This window comes from Lissotriton helveticus, chromosome 3_2, assembly GCF_964261635.1.
Source record: "Lissotriton helveticus chromosome 3_2, aLisHel1.1, whole genome shotgun sequence".
NCBI lineage: Eukaryota > Metazoa > Chordata > Amphibia > Caudata > Salamandridae > Lissotriton > Lissotriton helveticus.
This window is the reverse complement of record NC_136062.1, coordinates 235,126,194-235,138,322: the sequence shown is the minus strand read 5'-3', so window position 1 is coordinate 235,138,322 and position 12,129 is coordinate 235,126,194. Positions and strand designations below refer to the sequence as shown.

The following is a 12,129-nucleotide window of genomic DNA, read 5'->3' as shown; positions in this document are numbered from 1 at the left end:
AGAGTTCTAAGGCCTAGGAGCTTAGGTTTGTCGCAAATGCATTTAACATCAAGATAATCTGCAAGCAAATCACTGACCTCCTTACAAGATGCAACATGTTTCTGAAATCTGAAGAAAGTTTTGTCTCTGAGTCTAGGGTACAGTTACATATGTAAGGAAATAATATGGTGTTGAGGTATTTATGAGCATTTCCAGATATGAACTGGTTGGTATAACAAGCACTGACAGCAAGGCAGTTTATTCAGTGTGGTGTTCTGGATCACTCAGGGGGAAAACATACTGGGAGGCTGGAGGGCAGGGGGAGGCAGTGCAGAATCTAGCAGCACCCAACTGAAGCATATTGGCACTTATATTTTATTTGATAAGGCTTTTAGTCTCCAGAATTATTCGGGTTTGTGTAGTGTTCTAAGTTATCAGTCAAATGCTACTGAAACGTGGAATGAGCATCGGTATACTCAGCCATTGTGAACCATCTAGTAGTGTTTAATTAATTTCAGCAGACACATTCTGGATATTAAGGACCGGAAATCACAGTATGCATATGTTATGCTTTTTGGCAATCTGGAGAAAATAATGTATACACCTTAAATGTAGGTTGAGGGGCAAAATGCTTGAAGTCATGTGTATGCTATAGAGAACTTCATCCTGGAGTTAGGTGTTTTTGTCACACATAATAGTTTGTCACTGAATAGTTGTTTTTTGTTTGTTATTGGTTCTAGAAAAGTTAAAGACGCTTTTACCCGAGAAAGATCTTAAAAGTTTTCAAGGAGGTAGAGTTTGGATCGCATGGGTCTTTTTTTTGCAGAGAAGATGCTTTCTGATACTTTTTAGAGTTATTTTTCTACAAGGATAGGTTCTTAAGCTAATTTCGTTAAAAAAATCATGGCTCATGAGACAGTGCAATGTGTCATCTTGGGAGGTGCTTTGTGGCAGTACTAAAGTGATCTGGCGAGAAGAGTTCAGGAAAAGTGAAGAGAAAAGTGTTAGGGGAATCTGGTTCAACGTGGTTTACGAGCTGGTGATGCTCGGTGATAAGTTTCTGGGAAAGTGACTATGATGGGGTCCATAAAGTCCTAAAACATGCAACAGGAGCGTTGCAGATCAAGTTGATTTTAGAAGTATTTTCCCATATATTTCCCATATTTAAACAAGAGTTAATTTACCATTATTTGTCACAGGAGTAAGGGTCGTATACAACGATCTGACTATAAAACCAAAAATAATCTCCACGCACAGGAACAGATCCCGAAGGCCACTGTGACTTGGAAGGAGAAGATTAAAAATACTTTAGGGTGTGTAACTGCAATGATGTGTGGTGTTAGACATTTAAAACACAGTTGCCAAGTTTACTGTGCCAGAGACTGCTGCATGGTGCCAGGAAAAATATATATGATAAAATGATTACAAGGATCCACAAAAAATGTTTGGCATACAGCCAGCTGCCATCTTGTTTCCCCATAGTAGAGGACTGGGAAAATAAAAGAAACTGGAAAAACTAAGTCAGCATTCTTCTTCATTCACAGAGATGTCACCTTTGGGATGGGTCATGGGAGGTGTTCTCTGTGGGAAAAAACTGCTACAAAAGTCTCTCATAACTACAAGGGTCTGACTGCAGAAATGTTGTGCCAACATTATTGCAATTATATTTCTTAGAGCTATGCTGCTGGTGTAGGTATTTTAGTTGAAACAGTTACATTTATGTACCTTCCAGATCATATAGCCAATATCACACTCACCCGGAGAACCCCACAATACCCAGTGTAAGGTGCTGGATAAAAGGGCCAAGAATAAGACCAACTATTGTGCGGGATGGAGGTTTAGACTCTCAAAACTATGGGTTAAATCATAAACCCTAAAGTGTGAGGAGGTAACTGTTAGGCTCAGGAGCAGTCAGATGACCAATAGCAATTCCAATAAAGAAAAGGATGAGGATCCAAGCAGCTTTCTTCAATTTCACCATACATTCTTGACAGAAAAAGGGGTTTACCTCCACAGCTGCTGAAGTCTGGCCGAGGGGTACTGGAACATGTGTTGCTGACACAGAGCAAAACAGCTGATTACTTCAACATCATGTAGGATCCGCTCGCACTCCCTGTTCCCTTTCTTAATCTGTTGTATGTGTAAACAAAAAACACCTATGTTTTTAGATCATTTTACCAAGTACACCTAAATCATGCTCTCAATTTGATTGTTTAATGTGCGAAAAGATGGAGTTTCATCTATCGTTTCCCACTGCAAAGTATGTGTCCCTGAATGCCAAGTGGGAATTAGAAGAAGTTGGTTTTCAATTCCTCGGTCACTGCGAGTACTCTGTCTGTGATTAATCAATGGGGATAAAAAAGCACTTCCATGATTCTTCTAAAAATAGAGCAAATTTCCATGTAGGGGCTTGACATGAAAATGGCTATGGTGTTTCTGTGGAAGGTAATTGTCTAACATGTCTGTGGGAGTTTTTTCATCAGCTACTATGTGGCAAGCTCATAATACGCTCATGTATTTCGTAAGTAAGCTCTGGATCTCTTGATTTTCCTTTGGGAGTAGAAAGGTCTATTTCGGGCTCCTTGACTTTGTGAGATGCTGTTTTAAACAGTGCCCACCAGCCCTATCAGACCCCTGAAAAGTAAAAAAGGGCGCTGAATATACACAGAGCGACTAGAAAGCAGTATTAGCAAACACAAACTAGACTACAGACCTTAAATATTGAACTTGTGCAAGTTAGGATCAGGTAGAGCAAAAATGATGAAAAATCAAGTCAGACTACAACTGTATAACATTTTTGCAATATCGTAAGGGAGTCAGCATAGAAAACAGCATGGACACAATAATTGTGTTGGCTTTAGATTGCTAGCATTGGAGCTATACGGGTTCTGGGGTTTAAATAGGGGAAAGAAGCTAGTCTATGACATACCCCTTTTCCTAGAAAGAAACTACCTGAAGAAAAACAAACCTCATAAGGTTCCCTTTAGCAGCAGGACACCAAAACTTACTACATGTATAGTATAGGCTAAATCACACCCCAATTAAGTTATTTGTGTAGCTCAACTGCCGAAATCATATGTTCTAAAGAGATAAACTATGTGTATAATCTAGTTGGGTGAGAAGTATTGTTATGTGCCTGGGTTAGGCCCAAGAAACGAAGCTGCATATTTTCTTACATTATAGTAAGTTTGCACAAAACCATTTCTGCTGTGACCCTTTGCCTGGCAATGTTGGATTAGTTTCTCTGAAACTACTTGTGTTTATACATCTAGCTTCGCATACCATTATCACGTTGCCTCGAACACCATGTACAAGGTCTTTTTACACACAAATTACAAATGTCGTTCTATCTTCATCCACAGGGTCACAGGGCTATCGAAATATCCATAACATTGCTAAACTATACATACATGTCCGGGATCCCACACCTCAGAACCGCAATAGGTTCCCATGCGGACAGCCGACCTTGATGCATGTGTGACTATAGGCACCGCTCCCTGCCGGGATCCATGCTGTGATCTAGCAGCTGTGCTGATATACAGCGTATGTGGTGCAAAAATGTAAGTAGCAGGATCACCTCAACATTGTCAGTAGACCTTAGTGCGTGTACTCGAATTTTAGGAGGCCTTTTGTCCTCAAATTACTTCTGGTCCTGAAGAAAGCCTATCTAATTACAGTACAAAGGCTGAAACATGCAAACCATCATCTTGATATTCAAGACCAAATTCGTCTTAAAAAGATCCGCCTTATTCTTTTTTAACCTTGTCCTAGAACCTCAGCATTAAAGTACTTCAAGTTTGGAGGAGGGCCCTAGAGACATTTTTAATCTGTACACTCACCTCACTTTTGTCACAAAAAAACACCCACTCCGCAGTAATCAGGCGTCGAAGCACACCTAGGATGCACTCAGCACCTTAGGTGGGAACCCGATGATGAAGTATGCCACCAACTAGGTTGGTGTGTGAGGGTTCTTCTAAAAACCCAATGGGTTTCCCTTACATTTTGGCCTGTTGATGCAGTGAAGTTGGATTTTCTCCTAGGGCCTGTCCTTAATGTTACTTTATAATCTATCTCCGTGAGGGGTGTCCAGTTCATGACCAAGACGGGCTCCTACTTTCTCTCCCGCCAGGTAATGGGGTTAGATCGTCCCTTGGGGGGATTCTTGGCTTCACACCTACACACCCTCTAGATACACTCAGAGTAGGGTTTGCATAGTAGGAGTACGCCTGATTACTGCCTCATTTATATGCCTGTGTATATTTACTGTTTTAGCACCACAGTGCAACTATGTCTACTATTTACTCTTTTGGTGCGTGTAATCACTTTCAACTGCTTCTGTCTACTGATCATCGGAGTACATGTATTGTACGTTATTTAAGAATAACGTAGGATCAATAAATATATTGAAACTGTCCCAGTGTGTATTCTCTGTATATTTCTCTGAGAACCAAACAGCACGAGTGACTGAGCGAGAGGGTCTGATCGGTTACCACGATCCCTGAGGGGTCAGGGTTGCCATGATCAGTAGCTGCCAGAAACCATTTGCTCCCTAGTTCGAATAGCAGAGCTTATGGCGGCACTGTGAGCTAGCTCGTCTCTAGGCCAACATATACTGCAGGGGTGCTCGGAATTAGCCTCGGCACCTCACCCAAAGTTTATGTTGGCCAACAAACGCACAGATTCTATGGATTAGTGGGAACTACACAACAGAATATACCCCTTTAATACTTCTCAGACTCCTGGTTGGCTGCTCTTTGGGAATGAGTGAGGTAAGCAGTTACTTTAGTATAAAGCATTTAAGCCAGAGGTGTTCTTTGTCTATTGTGCGAGTTTTTGTATTTCATACTTAAAACATTTTCATTTAAATGACAGATTTCTTTGTATCCTTGTCTTCCATACCTCTACCCATCACTTCCCAAGCACCTTCATTTCACAAAACTACAACGCAACACCTTACATCTACTACATAATTTCTTTCATCCTCACAAAAGCATACTTTTCAATGATGCATACCTTTGCCTGAGTAGTGTATGTGCCATTATGCAGCTCAAGGAAGAGTTCTCCTATCCATGTGCAGAGCTGTGACACATCTTTCTCCAGCTCAGTGAAGAAGTGGTTAGGTGTGGATAGGCGCACTCTGCGAAAGATTAAGAAACAAATGACATTTAATAAAAGTCATAGAATAGGATGCTTTTAGAATCATATGAGATTGAGAGGTACAACATGGGGGAAGGGAAGAAGAATACGTTGACACGGAGGTGGGACAAATATGAATAAAGAGTGGGCAGGACTGAAGCATGCTTAACATTAGACTTGGGCTGTATGTGTGAGAAGGGAGTGTGTAAGGAGAGGGCGTTTTTATTAGAAGAAATGAGTTAGGATGGCGGAAACAAGATACTATATAAGGAAAGATTGGTAGGAACTTAAGAAGGGATGTCTGTACAAAGAATAATGAACTAAGGCAGGAGGGAAAGGACACTATAAGGTGAAGAGCAGAGAAAGCGTAGGACAGGATGAATGTGCACTCTAATGGTTCCTCGATTCCATCACTCCGGACTTCTCTCTTCAGGGTTCGAACTGACATTGGGATGACATAAAATGCTGCACAAATAAACGGCATACACAAGTGGAAAGGAAAGGGACTGATCTGATAGAAGAATGAAAGTCTAGGCAGCAGAGGGCACTACCAAATGAGAAACTGGAAAGGAAAGTAGAGCCTGAATTAGGAAATGAATAAGAGAAAAATGGGCACTGCTGACAAGAGGTAAGATACAGGGGTTAGGACTAAATTAAAGGAAGAAAAAGGAATGGAGGCAATGTGCTAAACAAAAGACCAGGAGGACAGTGGGAGAGGGGATTGAATAGAAGGCAGGGCCACTGAAGTAAAGGGGAAAGAAACAGGCAATGTATAAAAGCGTTATGTAAGGAAGGATTGAGGAGCACTGTATGAGAAGAGGGGGTGACAGAGAAAAATAGACATTATATAATGGAAGAAGGAGCATGATGAGAAGCAAACAGGGCATAAGAATGCAATTAACACTCGTTAAACTGCGAGTGATCTGTTAGGGGGCGGATGGAGGAGGGAGTGCAAATTTGAATTTCGACCTGGGCAGCCCATCAGTATCCTTCATTCTCTTCAGCCTGTCTAGCATTTTCTGCGTGGGACCCCCTCCGCCATCTCCGAACCCAAAAAGAGCAGCACTGTGGTTCACTCGTCCTTTGTCACGGTTATTCGTCAGTGTCCTCAGCATCTGTGGGGAACAATCAGAATCAGAGAGTGACTGTGACAAAGTTAAAGAATATCTGCCTGACAACCACTTGGTGGTAAAATAAGTTTACTAGAGAAATTCACATACAGTAATTTGAAGAAAGAAAAAAAAACTATCGCACCAGAGTAAGTACCAAATGCCATGTCAAGCTCATAGAATCTCTTCATAATCCTTATAGGAATTGATCAAACAGTTTTCTCTTACAAAGTACAGTGTAAAGACCTGGGTACAAATACATGCACAGGTTGCAGTATTCTTTCTTCAAAGTCTACTGTAACCCATTACTGGAAGATATGAGTGGTACCTTCCTTACCTCCTCTACCTGAATCTTCATTTCATAGGAGTTCCCGGGAGGGAAATGGGTGAGTACCCTTGAGCCATCAATGCCCTCCCAAAAGAAAGTATGATGCTGAAATACAAGAAGAAACAAGTAAAAGGAATTTGAATAGGAGGCTGTTCTCTATAAATAATTACTAATAATTACACATAATAATCAATAACTTGTGTTTTACATATTTATATTTTGCAGCTTTGAACAAAATAGATTCTAACATTACCTATTACATATTTTATTGACACAAAAAGGATAAAAGGCAGCATCCTCCTTAATGGGGCTTTTACCTGTACCATCAGGGTATCTACAGCCCTCCGCAGCGAATGGAATAACCCACTGAGCCAGTGGCAAAGTGATGTATGGAAGGAATAGCACTGTATGTGTCCCACAGAGCACCCAGCCCCAGGCCCTGCAAAGGCTCCAAATTGAAGTCTCATATTTTACTAGCCATAGCGCTCTTGATAAACTTGTCTTTCTAATCACATATCATTGTTTCATCATGCTACTCATTATTATTTATATCCATTGCTGTCATGCATGCATTTACCATGCATGCAATTGAACGCCTTGCACCTTTACAACTCCGCATATAGGCTTTTTTCCCATGCAGTGTTCGTTGTAACAATTGATATTTGTTAAATATTTTTTCTTGGCTACATCTAAACCCCTCTCCAAAAATCATTATCATTATAAACTCAGTACTACTGAGTATCCTTACTCATTCCTTATCCCTAAAAACCTATTATCTCTCACTACCCCTACTTTTAAGCATCCCTGAACCATGAAAACCCTTACAACGCCATTCCCTTACCCATCCCTGAACCCTAAAAATCCCTTACTACCCTGCACCCTTACCAACCCCCAAAATTAAAACCTCCTTAGTACCACCTACCCTCATTCATCGATGAACCCTAAAAAACCCTTACTACCCTGTACACTTGCGAACCCCCATATTAAAACCTCCTTAGTACCACCTACCCTCATTCATCTATGAACCCTAAAAATCCTCGTACTCTTACTGACCCCGAACCTTAAATAACTGTTACTACCCCATCCTTACCCATCCCTGAACCCTAAAAACTCTTACAACCTTGTACCCTTACCCATCCTTGACACCCTAAAAACCCATAACCCCATGCTTCCCTTTAAATCCCTTGTTTTATGTAGTGAAAAAAACACCTGCGTGGTAAAGTCCTGCACTATAAATTGGCACAACAGGCCACGCGTGGTAATGAAGGCATTGTAAATGTAATATGTAATAATGTCCATGTTTGAATATTGCATACCATCATTACTTAATCTCACAGCGAACCTTGGTGAATTCACCAAGATCAGGATAATTACTTTACTACATAGTTCCATCTTTGACAAGTGGTACCATGCTTTTCAAATACACTCACTAGAGGTATGCCTGTGGTTCCGAGTAGTATGAAGCAGTCCTCATCTACTCCTTAGTTCCATCTAACAATACATTAAATATCTTTTCTTGTGATGTTAATATTTATAAACACAGTTCAAAACCTGTACCTCACCAGTCAGCTAAATATGCTCACAATATGTCTAACAAAAATATGACAGTGGCTATGTGCCGGTGATAGCTCATTCCCATAATTACAGAGTTTACGACAGCCACTCTGTTGTTATGGTAAGATGTGAGTTTCATTGAAAAGGCGATTTTTGTTTTGCTTTTAACTTTGACACCATTTGATAACAGTCCATGAAGTTTTTTGAGAAAAAGCAAATCTGGGATAATTTTGGCATTTCAAGTTTTGTGCAGATCCTTATGGGGAGCAAAAAATAAAGGTGTGTTCAAAAAATGTGAATTTTTATTTTAGCTTCCATAAAAAGAATTTGACCTCTGATAAAGCAAACACTGCTGAAAGGCATAAAGGTTTAAATTATGTTGACAGTTGTAAAGGTGTTTTTAGGTTTTGCTTCAGTGCTGCTGTGTAGAGGCAGAACTGAGTCCAACTATATTGGGGCTAGCATGCAAAAAGGCTATGTGCGGTTTGCTACGCATTACGTACATCTTGTTAGCATGAGAGGAGAAAAGTAAATCATTCCACTCTTACAGCAAGGAGTCCTTCTGAAGCAATGCCTGCAATGCCTCACGCTGCCATGGCTGAGGGAAGCAAATCCCTCTGGCAGCACGTACACGGATCACACAAAATGTGTTAGGAGGGATGCTTACAATTTGGCTAACCAATTGCAATCGCTCACGGTAGCATTCCAACTCATCGTTCTTTTGCACAACATGCCACCTCAGCTCCAACAGGAACAGTCCAGCCTGAACTGCCAGACCAGGAACTCCCGGTACCGGAACACAAGCCATCCACGACGATGATTTGGGCTCATCAGTTGGGTGTAGCTTGGTAACAATGGCACCGCAAGCATGGGACCCACGTCTGGGCAGACTCTTGCCTGGTTAGGGCATTACATCAAACACGCAGAAGGTGATGGGAGGAATGCATGCAATACGTCTAACTACTTGCAATTGCGCTGGGAAGTTTTCCAACCCATTGTTCTTTTGCCGACTATGCCACTGCAGTTTGGACCCAGCATAAGGTTATGGATGAGTTGTATATGGCTGGTTCTAATCTAAGGAGGTATGGTGGGCAAAAGACTGATGGGTTGGAATGCTACCCCGAGTGATTGAGTGATGTGTGCATCATGAAAACAATTGCATAAACCTAAAAGCCATAGGTAATATTGTAGGGCACAACCAAAAGTTGTCAATATTCTGTGCATGTTTCATTGTTGGCGAGATTTATGATGAAAGGTGCTACTCACTGGAAAGGTGTTCACTAGACTCCAGCTTAACTTCTGGGTGAGAAACCTCTGAATCCCACAGCCTCTCATCATTTGAGGGAGCTGAGCTGAGTATCCAAAGGTGTCCGGCAGCCAGAACTGTAGTAGCAAAGAGGAGGAAGTAAATAGAAAAATGTAACCCTTCTAATATCAGGGAGTATTGAAATATACACAAAAATATTGCAAAAATTACAACTCAGACTTTTAAGATCGTTTTCCGCTTTTGCAATGAAAAAAATGGTTACTGGCATTTTGACTGGAGTTACCAAAAGCAAGCAACATATCTTATTTAACATTGTAAACTTGCATAGATCCCTATGGTAAACATCTTGTAAGGTTCACAAACTGATTCTTAGACGCAAATCTGAGAAATGGCTGCTCTGGGAAGTGCACAAAGTTGGTTGCCCTGTGTTGAGTCGGCAATGGAAAAAGAACATTGGCACAGCCAATGGGTCAGGTTTTAATATGCTGCACCCTGCAAGTGCATAGCTCGCACAGCTCTCCCGTGGGCAACAATCTTGTTGACATGCTGTCAGAAGGTAGGATCAGCATTTATACTAACACAATCTTTTTGGGGATGAGCCAAGAACCAGTGACTACCAAACTGAGGTTCAGGCTATTGGTCATCAAACATGTGAGTGAATCAATATATTCCCAAAGTTTAAGGTGAAAGTTAAAGTTACTACTACTTGGTTGTATCAGGATCTGAATATCAAGAGCATAGTTTAAAAAGTGAAGCCAAAAGAATAATTCAAACAAAAAAAGTTTAAAATAAACATTAAAGAACTCCACAATGTTCAGGGTGATTCTTAATTATTCAATGTCTAGTGCTTTACTTTTAAAAAGAAAAAGTAACTTAATTCACACACAACTAAATACAAATGTACACAATCAAAGAGACCTTGCTAGCAACACTCAAAGTAGAGAGGAGTGGCAGATGGTCTCTTAGTGGTAAAAAACGCATAGTCCCGCCTCTTCCTATTGTAATTATCACAGGGTTCATACTATAAAGCCCATTTCTAGAACATACGTCGAAGGGATGACACAATGTAAAACTGGAATCTCAAGATATTAAGGTAGAGCAGTCCTAGGCTGACTGAGGGAGTTGTTGTCAACTAGAAACTCAGAAGTAATATACAATAAATGGAGTGTCAAACCAATGCTTTTCAATAACAAGCATTTGCAATGCAATAGGTCTCGCATTTACGCGAGTTTGAGCTATTGACATTGCAAATGACAATGCCTTTTATTTTACTTTTCGTTTTTAAAATGTAAATAAAAGGCATTGTCCTTTGCAATGTCAATAGCTCAGACTTGCATAAATGCGAGACCTATTGCATTGCAAATGCGCGGCGCACGCTTTAGGCATCCCGCTGACTTTATTTATTTATTTCCCGCTCTACTTTTCTCGTGAAGCCCAACGCTCCATTCCTCTCCCTTCTCAACATACTCTGTTACTGCACGTGTCTGGCCAGTAACAGAGTATGTTGAGAAGGGAGAGGAATGGAGCGTTGGGCTTCACGAGAAAAGTGGAGCGGAAAATAAATAAATAAAGTCAGCGGGATGCCTAAAGCGTGCGCCGTGTTTTAAAGTAATGTAACAATTGGAGGGGGAAATAAATAAATACAAGCCGATCACCTTGCATACCGCAGATGTTATCGGCAAGCCTGTTCCGGGCCGTTGCATCGAACATTGAAACCACAACCAGAAGGAGGCGTGCTCGCGAGAGGCTGCGGAGCACGCGCACACGTTCCAGCCAGCGACGGAGGCGTGGCGCGCCCCGCCTCCCTGTGCCGTGTCGCGCGCCATGAATCTCTACCCCTTTTGCTATTCACAGTGTGCGGGGGCTGTTTCTTACGCTGGGGGCCTGCAACCGCAGCCCTCAGCGATGTTAGCGAAGGCTGGCGGGGTTGCGCCCCCGGTCTGGGGGAAGCTGCCGGTTTTGCTGCCACTCTCGCTCCTTCCCCTGAAGGTATGGCAGATCTCACGATGCATGGGGCGGGGGTGTGTGTCTGTGCAGGGGGGGAGGTAGGGGGCAGCGGCGTGTGTATGCGTGCGTGTCTGTATGTGTGTGTGTGGTGGGGGGGCTGCAGCGTGTGCCTGTGTAATCTGTGTGCAGGGGTGTGGGGGCTGCCTGTGTGCACATGGAAATATGAGCCACGGCGACGTGCGCGCCCACGAGATAAAATCTCCGCCAGGAGAAGCTCGTAACACTTTGCTGTACTTATTCCCCCAGAAGTGACTACATAAGTTGTCTCGCCCTAGACAGCAAAAAGCTTTGCTTTTTGCTTTCGTCTAGGCGAGACCTAAAAAAAGGTAGGGGTCGACTGAAAAATCAATCAATGAATCAGGGAAATTGTAAGCGCGCTACCCACCCGTGAGGGTCTCAAGATGCGGGGGGAGGGGCGGGGGGCGAACATGGGTAGTGTTTCATTAATGCTTCGAACTAGTCTTTTTAAGTAGAAGAATACATCAGTACCGCTTGACAACTCTAAAAGCTGTCAAGCATTTCACTTTGGAAACCCACACTTAGCATTTAAAAAAGCTTTTCCGGGGGCGTGGACAAGATGGCGGAGTGAGAAGACGTGTGTCTCCACTGCTCCTGCCGGCGGCCTTGTTTTAGCACCGATTCCGGCGCATCCAGGTCCGCTGTATGGGGCTGCGGACTGCCGGAATTGAGCACACAGCAGGACGGGACCGGGGAGATCGGCGGAAGCGAGACACGCAGCGAAATTAACC

The 12,129-nt window shown here is 42.3% G+C and overlaps 1 protein-coding gene across 3 annotated transcripts in view; it reads right to left on the bottom strand.

The window, feature by feature from the left end:
- The window catches only part of MAN2C1 (mannosidase alpha class 2C member 1), a 389,693-nt gene that overhangs the window by 110,433 nt on the left and 267,131 nt on the right, over nucleotides 1-12,129 (bottom strand). For 2 of the 3 annotated variants that reach the window (XM_078685096.1, XM_078685098.1), the window contains 5 exons: nucleotides 9,373-9,489; nucleotides 6,562-6,657; nucleotides 6,085-6,230; nucleotides 4,993-5,116; nucleotides 1,988-2,109 (listed from right to left, as the gene is read on the bottom strand). In XM_078685096.1, coding sequence (XP_078541222.1) covers nucleotides 1,988-2,109; nucleotides 4,993-5,116; nucleotides 6,085-6,230; nucleotides 6,562-6,657; nucleotides 9,373-9,489 — 605 coding nt within the window. The remainder of the gene's footprint in view (nucleotides 1-1,987; nucleotides 2,110-4,992; nucleotides 5,117-6,084; nucleotides 6,231-6,561; nucleotides 6,658-9,372; nucleotides 9,490-12,129) is intronic. The other variant, XM_078685097.1, reaches the window with a different exon arrangement.